The sequence below is a fragment of the Anastrepha ludens genome, chromosome 2 (assembly GCF_028408465.1).
Source record: "Anastrepha ludens isolate Willacy chromosome 2, idAnaLude1.1, whole genome shotgun sequence".
Classification (NCBI taxonomy): Eukaryota; Metazoa; Arthropoda; class Insecta; order Diptera; family Tephritidae; genus Anastrepha; species Anastrepha ludens.
Window position 1 is genome coordinate 131,919,557 of NC_071498.1, and position 15,877 is coordinate 131,935,433.

At 34.9% G+C, this 15,877-nt stretch overlaps 1 protein-coding gene across 1 annotated transcript in view; it reads right to left on the reverse strand.

Annotated features, from left to right (window-relative positions):
- Nucleotides 1-618: 618 nt before the first annotated feature.
- Nucleotides 619-15,877, reverse strand: part of LOC128855350 (muscle segmentation homeobox) — a 59,082-nt gene continuing 43,823 nt past the window's right edge. The window contains exon 2 of the mRNA XM_054090203.1: nucleotides 619-1,405. Within this exon, the coding sequence (XP_053946178.1) occupies nucleotides 1,068-1,405 (338 nt within the window). The 3' untranslated portion in view covers nucleotides 619-1,067. The remainder of the gene's footprint in view (nucleotides 1,406-15,877) is intronic.

Genomic DNA, 15,877 nt, shown 5'->3' on the forward strand with positions numbered 1-15,877 from the left:
TACAATTATGAATAAAAGCTTTCTGAATTAAGAAAAAATAATAAATATAAAAAATAATATAAAAATAATAAATAAAAGAATAATAAATATCTGCCTAAAAATTGCCCTTTTTTATTAGAAATATGAAAATTAATAAAATTAGGAAATGAAGATAAATCCTTACAACCAAATTTATAAAACCTTAAAAAGTGTTGAGAGGCTGATGGATAGAAAAAAAAACATAAGTAAATGCCCTTCTAAAAAGCATTAAAAAAAAAAAATTATTTGTTATGAATAATGCTTCCATTTGTGGAACAACATCAAGATGCACACCGCAAAAAGGAGGAAGTGCTCGGCCAAACACCAAACAGAAGTGTACGCGTCAATTATTTATTTATTTAATGCCTTAATATATACATATTTACATTTACAAACAATTTTTTTTTATTTGTTTGTTTTGTGTTTTTTTTGTTTTCTTCCTACTTTTAGATATCAACTGAGCTTGTGTGTATATTTTTTGGGCTTTTGTTTGTGTTTAATTACTTCTATAATTAAATTTCTTTTTGATTACAATTTTCATTTAATTTAACATAAATTTTTTCTTTGTATATATTTACAGTTACAATGTAAAATGCGCTAACATCACAGCAATTTGGGTAAGTAAATCTACGAATATATATTTATAAATAAGAAAACTAATGTTAATTGTGAAATTTTTAGCCAACGCTAAAATCACATCGCCAAAAAATTCACTAAATGCAATTACCCGGTGTTCTATTCATTGTAGCTTTTGGCGATATATTTTTAGCGTTAAGATATTTTAGAATCCCACTAAAGTTTGCGTATCCAATAAACAAAAGTGTGTTCAGTATGCAATAAGAGTTGAGTGGGCGAACTCAGATACCATCTTGAACTCCGACGAGGGCAAAGCCTGCTAACATGACTCAGTATATTCCTACGTATGTATGTATGCATGTATATGTATTATACCTTATGGGTTCTAGCGAATGATGTAGGCCGGAATTTCATGCCACAACTTTAGGTGTACCTTTACATACTCGTAGTAGAATACTTGCTTCACTTCCTTTTTATCCCAAATGCATTAGACTCGGATGAAAGTAGCCGGCCATCGCCCATTGCGCACCCGGTCCGCCACGTCCTAGTGCGGCCATTTTAATCTTTTCAATTTCGGCTTCTTGCAGACGTTTCGCTTTGGCGCGGCGATTTTGAAACCAGATTTTCACTTGCGTTTCGGTTAGACGCAGAGACGAGGAAAACTCAGCACGCTCTGCTATGCTGAGGTATTGTTTTTCGCGGAATTTCTTCTCCAGCGAGAGTAGCTGTTGGGTGGTGAAAGGTGTGCGTGGTTTGCGATTCGGTTTGTGTTTGCGCAGATTACATTTAATGCGTGGCGGTTCATTGTTATCTAGAGAGAAATGAGAGAGAGAGAGCGAGAGAGGGAAAGAGATTAGTTTTCGTGTATTTGATTGTAGGTGTGGTAAAAATATTTATGTGGGTGTGTAGAGATGGTTTAGTTGTTTTTAGACTTCAGGCGGAATTATTCATATTTTTGTGAATCGAAACTGAGTAGTCCGCAGAGGAAAGAAATTACTATACTTTATTTTGGTTTTGAAAAGCAGGTAGAACATTTTTTGGTAATTATAATTTTTTTTTTCAAAATTGAATTTCTTCTATTAAATTTAGACGGGAATTTTTTGAATTAAAATTTAAACACCATTTTCACTGTAAATGGAACAACAAATTTTAACTGCAGTTACTTGGTATCTTAAAAAAATCTTTAACCCTTTTGCATCACCGCTCGAAACGTGCGATGTACTCAAAATACCTTACATTCATAAAGCCAGCAAAACTTTTACTGTTTGCTCTAATGAAAAACAATTTTACAGGACTAACAAAATTATTTATTTTCATCAAAGATAAAAAAAATAATAATAATTTATTTTGGTTAATTTGGTTCTTGGTGATGAGAGAGAGTTTTTGCTCGCGTGGAATATTCCGTGCTTGGTAGAGAGTTTTTGCTCGCGAATTAATGATTCAAAAGGGTTATTTCGCTTTTGTAATTTTCTAAAGTTTATTTTTGTAAAGTTCTGTTTTTTTAATATGAATCACACCTAAGCTTCATTATAAAACGTGATCTCATCTTCTGTTTTTTTTTTTTAATTTTTAAATATGTGTTTGTAAAATGTTTATAAATATTTGTAAACTATTTTTGTTAAAAATAAAATCTAGCCAAATTTTGTTCAGCTTTACAGGGTGCTGTTAAATTTTTGGAATATTTCTTTTAAGCGTAATTTTGTGCCTGCTGAGTTTTATCCTATTTTCCACGCGCTTCTTCAAATTTATTTTTGTCAGTTTAATTTTTTTACTATGAAACACAACCCTACTTCATTATCAAAATCTATTCTTGCTCTTTTCAAAAAAAACTTCAAATTTGCTTTTGTATTATTTTTTTAAATTTATTTTTGTAAAGCTTTTTTTTAAATTATGAAACACAATCCCACATCCCAAAAATATATTAGTCTCATCTTCTGGCTTTTTTTTTCAAACAGTTAAAAACTGTCGTTTTTGTAATTTTGTTTTAATTTATTTCCAGCTTCATTATTAAAAATTACCTCTCATCTACCCCTTTTTTCAAACACTTTTAAATTGTTTTTGTAAATCTTTTTATTTTTTTCCTTTTTTAATTATTAAAAACAATCGAACTTGGCTTTTGTTTAGAAATTTTTTCTTAAATTTATTTTTGCAAAGTTGTTTTTTAATTGTGAAACACAATCCAGCTTCATTATCGAAAGTTATCTCTTCTTCTGGTTTTTTCCAAAAATTTTTTAAATTTCTTTTTGTAACTATTTTATAAAAATTTGGTAATTATTTTTGTTAAAAATTAAATTTAGGCAAATTTTATTCAACTTTAAAAAATGATATCATCCTATGGTTTTTTTAAACAACTTTTAAGTTTCTTTTCTAATTTTATTAAATTTATTTCCGTAAAGTTCTTTTGTAATTATGAAAAAAATCTCATATCCCAAAAATGATCTTATCCTCTGGATTTAAAAAAATTTTGTTTTTATTTGCTTTTGTAACTTTCTTACATTTATTTTATTTTTTTTTTTATTTTTTTTTTTTTTTTATTTTTTAATTATGAAACAAAAACCAATTTGGCTTTTTCCAATTTTTTTAAATTTGCTTTTGTAATTTTCTTAAATTTATTTTTGCTAAGTTCTTGTTTTAATTGTGAAACCCAATCTAGCTAGATTATTAAAACTGATCTCAACTTCTGGTTTTTTTCAAAAACTTTTTAAACTTGCTTTCGAACTTTTTCAAGTTTATTTTTGTAGAATTCTGTTTTTAAGATAACAATTTTTAAAATTTTGTTTTTTTAATTATGAAATACGAGTACAGTCCAACTTGGCTTTTCTCAATTATTTAAATGTCCTTCCAAATTTTTCTTAAATTTATTTTTGTAATAATTTTTTTTTTATTAAGAGTCCAACTTGGCTTTTCTCAATTTTTTAAATTTCCTTCCGGACTTTTCTTAAGTTTAAGAAATAAAACCCAGCTTCTTCATAAAAAATGTTCTCACCTTCTAACTTGTTTTACAAACATTTTTCAAAATTGTTTTCGTAAATTTTTAAATTTTTTTTTTAATTATGAAGCCAAGTTGAGGGCCCGTTTTTATTTTGCTTCTGTAGCCTTTTCATAAAAATTTGGAAATTAGTTTCATTAAAATGAAACCTAGCCGAATATTGTACAGATTTACGCCGCTCAGTAAAATTTTTTTAAATTATGTTCCAAGCCTAATTTTGTACCTGCTGAATTTTGTCTACACCTTTTCACGCCCTTTCGAAAGCTCTATTATGGGCTAACCGTATATGTAAATGTTTTAGCGATCAATTTCTCCAATTCAACGCAGTTCAATGCCCTCTACAAGTCTTTTTAAACTCTGCCTCACCCCACAAAAAAAAGCAAAAAAACGAAAAAAATTGTGAAACGATCAAATGCAAATTGCTCAACACTTTGCATAAATTTCATGCAGCTGCAACAATAACAAAATCCGACAAATAATATACGTTTGCCAATAGCTTTCAAAAGGCAGACGGCAAGTAAAATAGTCAACTTTACTTATGGTACTTACATTACTTATAAAAAGAGACAATTAAAAAAAAAAAACAACTGAATTCGCTTAACAAATGAGCGCTGTCAACACTCAACATGCACATAAGACTTCAAACTACTCGAAACAATACTAAAAATAAGCAATCAATTACATTGACAATGACAGTCAACAGTCAGCAGAATAGGGGCGGCAGAAAGGCAAGCGAGGCAGAGAAACCGGCAGCCCAACCGGTCGACGAACAGACAGTTGCCAATTAAATACAAATAAATACTTTCGCTAATTAAAAATAAATTCAATTAAAACGATACGTTTACAAGCTGAATTACTTTTGGAATTGCAGGTATTTGTTATAGCCATTGTTGTTGTTGCTGCCATTGTTTCTATTGACTAGTTTGTAGGTTTTTATTTAGCGAACTCACTTTTTTCCTATTGCTACCATTGTTGGCACGAGCTCTCTACATACATATGTATGTGTGTATGTATGTATGTTTGTACACATACCTACGTAACTAGCTACATATATAGTTTAGTAATAGGGCACCAGCGATATTTGCATATAATTGAAAATCAATTAGGCGATCGCCTGTTGACGGCAATGCGGTGATGACAACTGGCGCGACAGCTGTACCAGCAGCAGCAGCAGCAGCAACTGCGACTTGTGCTATACTAACCAAGCAAACAACAACTATCACATTTTTGTAAATATTTTGCATTAGCAACATCAACAACAACAAGAGCAATGCAATGAAATTCCGCACATTATTTGCATGCAGCATTTCTTTTGTGTGCAGACACCCGGGCGTATGAGTAACGCAGTTGAATGATTGCATGAAAAATGTGTTCCAAAAAAACAACTCAAAAAAAAAAAAAGTTACTGCAACTACAAATGGAATTGGTGCGATGTCCATGGCAAGCTGGTATTGTTTTAGTTAAAGTATTTTGTTTTTCAAGTAATTGCTTCCTATGTTTTTTGCTCTGCTCAACAGCCTGTCCTCTACTTAGTCGCTATTTAAATGGCCAATAAATTTGCTGTCCAAATCATTTGTCACACGATGGGCTGAGTGACATACACGAAAACACTATAAAAGCGCAAACAAAGCTGAGTGCTGAGTTAGGCGTAAAGCAATGCAAAGGCTGTAGGAACTCCAAGGGTACTGACGCAAAACAAAAAACCAAAAAAAATAAAATGATGTACAAGTGTACTGTGAAAAAAATGCGAAATTTTAATTTGGGCATTTTTTCTTGCACACAACAATCTGCAAAGAAACTAAATAAAGAAACAAAAAAAAAACCAAGAGCTACACATTTTGCCGCAATGCCTGAGCAGCTGTGTGACATTGATTTCACAGCAACAATGTGCGGCATGCCCATCTGCGTCGTGGCATTTTAATGTTAACGTTAATGAAAATGCAAGCAAATGCACTACGTCGAATGATACTCAGCTGCAAGGCAACGAGTATGCAGAAAGGTCGTCAAGAGGCTGCTTCCCGCTGGTTGCTAGTAATTTTCATGCGAAACCACAAAGTTGTGCCTGGAATGTACAAAGGCATCCAGCAAATGGGGTCGCGCGTAAATGGCGAACAGTTTAACATACAAATGGAACTTGAGTTTGTAGTTGAGAAAAACATACATGCACTTTATAAGTTTGTGCATATGTATTAGTGTAAGAAAGTACGTATTTAAATATATATATATATATTTATGTATGTAGTCATGTATTAATTCAGATATAAGAAGTGCTACTAAAAGTACGGCTGGCTGAGGATGCACAAAAATCGATCAGCCCTGTGGTATATATGAATGTAGAAATGTATATATTCAAACATTACAACTCTGGTATGTATTTACAACAGGCTGTTTCCGTATGCTTATCATTACTCTACTGCATATCTTCATTATAAAACATAAATAATTGTTTTATTAAGCTTCTGATGCTACGGAACTTCATTTCTTAATTCCAACTAATTTTAACGGTCTGTTCGGTAATTAAAAAAAATGTTAAAAAAAAGAGGGTTACAAAATGCCTCCAATAGGTCACCTATCAATTTCGCGCGATCTAAAAGCTTTTCAAAAGAGTGTTTCTGATCATTGACCGGAATGTCCTTCAGGATGTCGGTAGAAGTCTTTTGGATGGCCTCTACGGACGCAAAGCGTTTTGCTTTTATGGTCGAATGCAACTTTCCAAATAGGTCTAAGTCACAGGGAGCCATATCAGGCGAATACGGTGAGTGATTGATGGTTAAAATGCGATTTCTAGTCAAAAAATCACAAGAGTGGATCGATGAGCGGCAGCTTCCTCCTTCACGGTATTTAGGGCGAATTCGACGAATGCGATGCAACAAACGCTTTAAAATGCCAAGATAGAAAATTGCACTGACGGTTTGGTCCCTTGGCACGAACTTCTTGTGAACAATTCCCTTGGAATTGTAAAAACAAATGAGCATCGACTTGATTTTTTGGGTGGTGGCTCGTCGGGAGCCTTCCATTCGGCACTTTGACGCTTAGTTTCAGCTTTGGAAACACCACGTTTCATCACCATTTACAATGTTGTAAAGTAAGCTCTCTTCTCGCCTGTTTAATGAGGTCTTTCGAATGTTAAATTCCTCAGTTAACTTCTGCCGAATGAAACGTGCACAGACCTTTCGTAAGCCCAAATGATCAGTTAAAATGCGATAAATCGATGTTTCGGAGATATTCAAATCCGATTCCATGAATTTCAACGATGATTTCGGTTCATTTTTGATAAATTTACGAACAATTCGACGCAGTTTTCGGTGATTACTGATTTTTGGTGATTACGTTTATTGTCATTTATGTCGTCACAACCATCTCTGAAACTTGTAAACAAATCATGATATCTGGCCAGAGATAGACAATTATCGCCATAACGTGTTTTCATCAATTCAAAGTGACTAATTTTCAAAAAAAGATAACAGAGTAAAACGTAAGTAGATACTTTTTAACAAAAGAAAAAATTTTCATGGAGTCGATATACTCATCTTACTCGATGGATAATAATTTTTCCGCTTTACAATTCGTTTTTAAATATGGTTCCGGAAAGAAGTTATATACAACTTTTCCATTATTTTTCTTTTAATATGTTTTATTGATAATTAAATAAAACTATTTGAATCGTAAAAAATTTTTTTCCAATGCTTTATTAATTCATTCCCTAACAAAATTGTATCGTGTTGAAAAGTTTAATTTAGCAACAACAAAACCGAAAATTTGGAAGGAAGGAAGACAAGATATAATTTTTAAGTTAGTAGAATGTCCTGCTCTGTTGGCTGGGCGCTTGAGATTCCTTAGCGTACCCTTTGGGGATGGCTTGAAGAAGTTCTCCCTTTTCTCTCCTCCCTACATCAACAGCACTGGATGGCTGTAGACGGCTTTTTCTTCCCTAAATTTTTTCGCAGGTAGTGGTCCACATTATTTTGTCAAAACGGAACGTAAGTGCTACTTGTAGTGTACCTGGGGTAGTCTTGCCATCTAACCTACATACCTAGATTTAAAAATTCAGGTTTTTTCATTTTTATTCAAAATACGGCTTTTAACAATGAAATGTGAAAAATGAAATATGACATCATTTAAATGTCCACCATGGACACGTCTACAGGCAAACCCACCAAACAGTCAATGCATGAATGCCTACTTGTCGAGAACGTCGAGATGTTGAAGGTTTTTCACTTTGCGCTACAGCAGCAGTATTCTTAACAGAAGATCCAGTTTTTTGATGTGACAGTCCTTTTTCTATATTCGGCAGAGCCAATTTCTTGAAATTTTTCACCAACATTTTAATTGTCGACTTATTCGGACGTTTATTTACACAAAAAAAAAAAAAATCACGAATTTTGGGGTATTTTTTTTTCTTAAAGATCGAACATTTTCTATCGTATAAAATTTTACATCGGTCTATTTTTCAATTTTCATCAATTTTAAAGGTCACATAAAAAAGATGTCGTCTAGGAGTTATTCGCTACTGGCGTCTAGGCCTCACTTTTGAAAAAACTTTACTTGTCTGGCAATTGGGAGAGAAGGTTTCATACTACAATTGAAGAGGAGGAATGGCACAAAGGCATGAAGCCTGGCCATAGGACTTTTCACATCTCCACGGACGGCTCTAAAACTTCAGATGGAGTGGGAGCGGACATTTACTGCTCAAAACTATCCCTAGGCAGCCAATCAAGTTGCCAAGCCACAGCAGTATTTTCCGAACAGAAGTTTTTGCTGAGATCTACACAAGAGCAAGAAAGAACTCAATAATTAATATATACGTGGACAGTCAAGCAGCAATAAGCTCATATTGTGTTAAGTCCAAAAGTCCAAGACGGAGCAGGGAGGCCATAGAAAGGCTAGCCGCAAACAGTAGGCTGCAAATCTACTGGGTACCTGGTTACAAAGGCATTGTGGGGAACGAATTGTAGATGAGATAGCAAGAAGTGCTGTTAGACTACCTTTTGAACAAGAACCGCTAAATATGTATTGTACAATATACAATGAAATGGACGACTACATGAAAAGGCGAGTGGAAGCTCGCCTGACCACATGCGAAACATCAAAAGTCATGTGTAGAACTAACGACAAAAAACTGACTCAATTCGTACTTACGCTCTCGCGAAAGGACTGCAGAACTATCACAGGTATGCTAACAGGTCATAATCTATTGGCTGCACATGCGAACAAGATAGGTATTGCTAACACAGACAAATGCAGAGAGGATGTTGAGGAAACTTTAGAACACCTTCTGTGCGTTTGTCCGGCATTATTAAACATGTGTTTAACATGCCTCGGAGCCCCACTGTTTGAGGGTCTGGAGGACGTCTCAAAAGCGGATCTCCTAGCTCTGCTTAAATTCGCCAACAGCACTGACATCCTACATGATGTCTACTTTCGGTATTCATAGAGCTCTGTCTCCATCTGATATCGTTAGTGACCAAAACCACTAGTTTTTTCAGTCACTTCTCTGCATTATTAAACGCGCAATATGCAAATACTTCTACGTATACACATCCACGTGCACCAGCATTGTGGGATTTGCATAAAAACTGACGCACGCGCTGCCAAATTATACGTTAAAAAAAAAATAATAAGAACCAAAAACAAAATTAAAACGCGAAACACAATTGCACCCGATAAATCAAGGGGAAAGTCAACTGAAAATGAGGAGGAACATTTTAATTTTATGCACAATTTCGTTGCTCGAATGCGTGGCATAGCGGTAATTGTAATTGTTTATTGCTTTTCTTAGTTTGCATTGTATTGTCGACAGCTCGTTGCTTCTCGTTCTTTGTTTTGTCATTTTTGAATATTTTTAGCAGGCACGCAAAAAATGCTTCCCAATTATGCTTTGAGATGGCTGCTGCAGTGAATATTTGGCGCGCTGTATTTTTTGCTGTTGTTTTGTGCTTATTTTGTTCATCAAAAGAAGATATTTCATATTTTCTGCGGCTCAGCAGAAATTTTAATATCTTCATAATTTGAGTGTATGTATGCAATGTATATACATATATACCTCTATATATTTACTGCAATATTTTACTTTTCATTTTCGGTTGCGAAAAAAGTTTGCCTAACTGAAACTAAGTATTCTCTTTTATCGATTGTCACAAAATTATTTGGTTGGTCAGAGTCATCGGAATGAAAATAATCAATTAGATCTCAAAAGTAATAAAATTTTATGTCTTTGCTTTTCAAACCGAATTGGCAAGAATTGTTTGATATTTTATAAACAAATTTTCAACAAGTTTTTTTTTTCATTACATAAAAAATCATTGTATATCAGTAAATCTAAGCCAAAAAATTATTAAAATTTTGTAAGCAAATTTTTACATGCTAAATTTTTGCCTGACTTTTATTTTTTCTTTTAGTTCTAATTTTGTATTTTATTAAGGGGGGAGCCTGCTTTAGAGACTTCAAAAAAATCGATTTCTGTTTTTTTGCATAAATGTCTTCCCAAACTATTCAAGAATGTGCCCTCAAAATTTCAGAAGCAAATTCAAAATATTTTCAGAGTTACAGTAGAAATTGTGAGCAAGCGTCGAGCAGGTATACGAGCGGCCGGATCGCTCGAAGTGCGATTTCTCGGTTTTTTATTTTTACGATTTTTCCTAATTGGCGGGAAAGATAAGGAAAAAGTTAAATGTCCTATCGAAACGAGATTACATTGATTGTATTCGGAATTAAATTCTCTTCTAGTTGAACCTAAAAAACCTTAAGAAAGTTGTGATTAACTCACTTTTTAAACAATCTAAAGAGAATTTGTTTTTCCAAAAAAATGTTTTTTTTTTTTAATTAGCGAAAAATTGTTGAATTTCTCACTTTTTGTTTAATCTTCTTGGTTTAACTAGAAGCTATACTATACTAAAATAAAAATTTTGTTGGGTTTTTGGTTTCAGATGAAAATTGCGACCTGCATCTTTCCCGCCGAACGACACATGCACACTCGAAGCGGCTCGGCAAAATGCTTGTACCAGGCATAACATGACATATATTTTAATGAGAAAATTTGAGAAGACTGTTGAAATATATAACAATAAAACCTGAAAGTTTCGTTTCAATCAAATATTTCTTTCTTTCCCAAAAAAAAATCACAAAAAAATCGATTTTTTCAAGCCTTTAAAGCCCCCTTAAGAAAAATAGTTTGAATATATGAATTATTGTCAAACTCAAATGCAATAAAAAGTGTAAAAAGTGATACTTTTTTTTGTTGAAAAATCTAAACATTTAAATTCAATTAGTTATTGCTTTTGTATTGTTTTCTTGAATTGCCTTCATATTTCATACTTTTTTGGCCTTTTAAGTTGTTTAAATATTTTTAAAGATACTTTTTTTCAATTTCATTTCTTTTGGCGTTTTAAGTGATTTAAATATTTTTAAACATATTTCTTTCAATTTCATCTGCACAATTTACGTATTTGCGCTGCCATTGTTGCGTCCTTTTGTTATGTTTTAATTAAACGTTGCATTTGTTAATTGGAACGCAAACGAGCGTGAAGTCTGAGCAAAGTGGTGTGCAGCAGTGCGCAACTGCGAAAACTACAGCCGAAAAATGAGAGCAAAGATTATTGTATTCGCAAAAAACAAAGTGCAAAATTGGAAGATATTCTCGACCACAGGAAAATATAGAGAAGTTTAGAAAATTTAATCAAATCTTTTTTTTTGTAAGAATCTGCTCGTAGTTGTCTGATAAACATATATATTGGCGAAACGTGTTGAAACAAAATCAATTTGCAGTCAGAAATAACAAGGAAAACAAGAAGAATGGACAAGAGAAAGGAATGGAGTTTTAAACAGCAGCTAAGTAGCACAAACTTAAAATATTTTATATAAAAAAAATTGTAGTAAAAATATATTAGTTAGTGTGTACATTAGAGCGGGTCAATTTGCTCTTCAAAAATATAACCGACTGAAGCATTCGGCGGCTGAAGCATTTTACATGCTATTCTGAAGAAAAAAGGCCAGGGAAGTCTAGTACAGAATAGGCCCTATGCTCCATAAGGCGATCAGAACAGCAGTAAGTAAGCAAGTAAGTAAGTAAGTATCAATACCGTTACAGCTGGGTAGAGCTGAGAGCATTAATTTAACTTGGAATGCTAGATTTTCTGTGAAATGTTTTCTCCCCTAACAAACAGCTGTTAAATCAGATTCATCAACTTCCGTACTTAAATACCGCGCGTGCGCACAAAGCTGAGTTTTTACGTTTCACCATTCACTATGAATGATGTAAGTGCTTGTTTGATTATATATATTTATATATAGTTTTATAGAGAGATGGAAACTCTGTTTGATTACAACAAAAATACGCATAAATTTTCACAATTTATAGCTCCTGACGGGGTAGAGCCAGCAAACGCCGTTCGTATGACTTTCTCAAATACCAAAGTATTTTTTCTTGGAAATGCGAGCAGAAATGTATATATTTATGGTTATAAATACTTTTGTAAGTATGTTCGAATACGTGTACCATTTCGATATTCCAACTTCAACTTGCTTCGGCTTGCGACTTAATCGTCTGATGGTGCATTTGTTCTCCTACGTTGCAATGAATGCCAACACAAGGAGCAATTTAATTGTCAATTAATTAAGCCACACCAGCCATTAAATCGAAATCTTAACTTTTAGTTGCTTCAAGTCCCAAAGGCGCAGGGGCGAATGCTGTGTGTGTGTGTGAGTGAGTGTGTTTAACCCAATAAACAAAAGTTGCAGAAAACCGGTGTGGTTAGCTTCTTACAGAGCGCGGATGTTTGCATACGTAAAGAAGACATTATCACAAGCCATCCTCGGAGAGCGAGTTCTGCGGGATAGGCGGTGATGATTTCAGTGTGATTTGTGAATAAAATTGTTTCTTACCGAACTTTTGAGCAGTTTCGGTGCCTAATTTCTTATGAGTTCTGCACACAGTTTCGTAAAAAATTTAGATTTAGATTTTGGTATAAATTTTCGGAAGAAAGATATGTTCAACTTTATGTGTTTCTTTCTTTTGCGCTTTGAAAATTTTCTCTATATTTAACTATGATCAGAGAAAGTTAGGTTAGGTTAGCGATACCAGATGGACCTCATTAGTTTTGCGCTTTGAAACATTTGCCGTTGTGTTGTAGCAGTTTACTAAACCCTGTCAGAGCGATGTAGTTATCGGTTGTCTTCGTCTAACCCATCTCACGGTAGACCCAGACGACAGGTTGCATTCAGCGGGACCGCTGTTGGGTGAGTAGGTTTAATGGGGCATATGAAAAGGTGTCTAGTGTCGTGCGTTATGCCTTCAAATGCTGGACATATGGATGTTGGTTATGTCGGGGTCGATTCTGGATAGGTAGAAGTTTGAACTGTTACAATATTCAAAACACAATCGGGCCAAAGTTAAGCGGTTCTCGCGGGCTAGTTGAAGTTCTCCGTCTGCAATAGGTGGTGGTGGGCTTCCGATGGCGGCGTTTAGAGGCCGGGAGTTTAGGGAGGTGGCAAGTGTCTCCCTATGATAGTCTTTTGTCTGTATACTGTTTTGACACCGCATGGTGTCTGTTTCTATTTTGAATTTTGGGAGACATTTCCAATCCACTGGTCATAAGTCTTCCAATCCGTCAAACTATGGTGCCCCTAAAGATTTACGCGTATTTTGAATAGCGCAGCACTTCCGTAAAGGAGTTGCTATACAGTTTCCCTTCCTTCCTACATTTCCTGCATTCCTTGCTGTCCGAGATTCCTTATCGTATAAACTTACGCTGCTACTGGGCTGTGACCCCGTCAACATACTTATCATAGTTCTATAACCCTCTTGTGACCACCAATTTTGAACGACTCGCTACTCGCTAGAGGACATCGACTCGGTATCTCGTGAATAACTTTAGTAAGGTTGGCTGCCAATGCCTCAATCGAAGGTGGTTTATACACAAAACATTTAGACTTTACACACTTTACGCCTCCACAAGTAAAAGTCCAAAGGTGTGACATCACACGATCTTGGTGGCCAATCCACTGGTCTGAGACGACAGATAAATTGCTCACCGAAACGATGACGCAGTAAAAGCTAACCTTGGAGTTTATACCAGTAGTAACACATGTTAGGTCTGCTGCTTTATCAACTGCGAAAACCTCGGCCTGGAATACAGTGCAGTAGTCTGGGGGCTTACACGATATGATAAGAGTAGCGAAGTACCGTTAAAATGAACTCTTGCCATAAATTAAATGTTTTGTCACTATTTCTCACCACTTTGAGAAAATCAGTATTTCTTGTTTACTGGGATATCTCTGCTATTACGTAGTATGCGAGGAGAAAATATGCTTGCACCCTTCAGACTGCCACAAGGAATGTCTGTGGTGCTCATATTCTGTTGTTATTATTATTATTATTATTATTGTTGATTGTTTTAGCTGTTGTCGCTTTTGTCACACGGCTGTCACGTCACGTTATCGTCATAACGTAATCAAATGAATGTCAGCAAAGCCAGCGCGAGAGAGTAGGGCGGGCGGTAAGGTATGGAGCGAGTACAGCAGTGGCTGCAGGTACCGTTGTGGCTACTCAGTGACTACAAGAAGAACACTTGAAGCGCAGCCAGTGTCGCTAGCACCTCAATTTATTTGTTGTTACGACTGTAGGACCTTTTTGTAATAGCCACATAGCCAACATACGATGCATTTTTTGTTGTTGTTATAATTTGTTCTTTTTTGTTTCTTCATACATTCTGATGTGTTTGTCATTTCTTGGAAATCGAACTCATCAGCTACACCAACTTCTATATTCAAATTTCTTTACTCATTTGCGTACATTTCAATTCGATCACAACCACAACCACAACCAAACCAAACGTGGCTTAATTGTTGCTTAATGTTGTTGTGGAACAAAGACAACAGCTAAATGCATACATGACAATAAAAGCAAAACAAGCACAACAAAAATGCTGATCATAATAATAAACTAAACTGCCAACACAAATGACCAACACAAATGAGGCAAACAAAAGCAGCGCACGAGACCTGCAGCATTCTGTAGTCTGGCAGGCAGCAAGGTGCGATCCAGATGAGGCGCACACACAAGCAAATGGAAGTAGTACACATACGAAATATTTATTGATATGCACACATACATACATATATCTACATACATATGCATGGAAGCCAGCCTGGGAATTACTTGGGCAGGAGCTGTTGCTGCCGGGCATGCGCTTCGTTGCCTTGCAGGTGTGTCTCGATCCCAACGCTACACAGCCAGACTCGACGGCGAACACTTCGCGTCGCAAGCGTAGATCGTTAGCCTGAAAATCAAATAAGAGAATCGAATAAAACAAAAAAAAAAAAAACAAAAAAAAAAACGAAACGAAACGTATGAACACCCATTTCAGTGATCGTCAGTGATCAGCAGCGGCAGAAGGGGCAGCATTATGGGGCCATTAAGTAATTAGTGTGACATGTCAAAGTTACGTTTGCATCTTCGTTGTGTTCTCGCTTTAATATGAATTTAATTAAAAAGAGCGCGGCGGACAGGTTGTGCACCGAGTACGAGTATTTAACTGACACAACCCCAACTACGATTCCCCCGGTTGCGAGTGTTTATTGAGTCAGTATTTATTGTAGGCAGAGAGTTAAAGAGGCAAAGCATTTAATAGCAGTTGAAAGTCACACAATGGAGGCAATGAGCAGCCAGTAGTCAGCAGGCAATGGATGAAGACAACATTCATACACAAAATGAGCAACAACAACAATAACTTACTAAAACCGCTGTAAGAATATATGTGACTGGTTTTTCGTTCGCAGAGCTGCGATCGATTTTATTGAGACAAAAAAAAAAAAAAAAACTAAAAAAAAAAAAAATTAGAAAAAAATAAAGAGAAAACGAAATTAACAAACAGTTTTGCAGCAATTCGGAAATAATGTTGGGATGTAGTTAATGACTCGTTAACTAACTCGGTAACTAAAACATAAAAAAAAAAATTATTTAAATAAAATGAAATATATATTTTTTAACTAAAGTGTGTATAACAGCAATATGCTTTGCAGTGCAGTGAATTTGTGCTTATAGTAGTTGGCGAGTTGCTAGTTAATTTCAATAGGAATGCGAAAATAAGGAGTTCAAAAAGTTTAGCATGAAATTTGCCAAGTTTCCTCAAAGAATAAACAAAACTGTTATAGCCGCTTGAATATTAGAAAACATTAACTGGAGAGCACTTCAAGCGTTCTAAACTGCTTTTCAAAACAGCCTAATCGCTTTTTCTCGTTTATGCAGTCATCGTTTTAGCTTTAGCGGTTATCGTCGTTTCGCCTTGCAGAGGCATA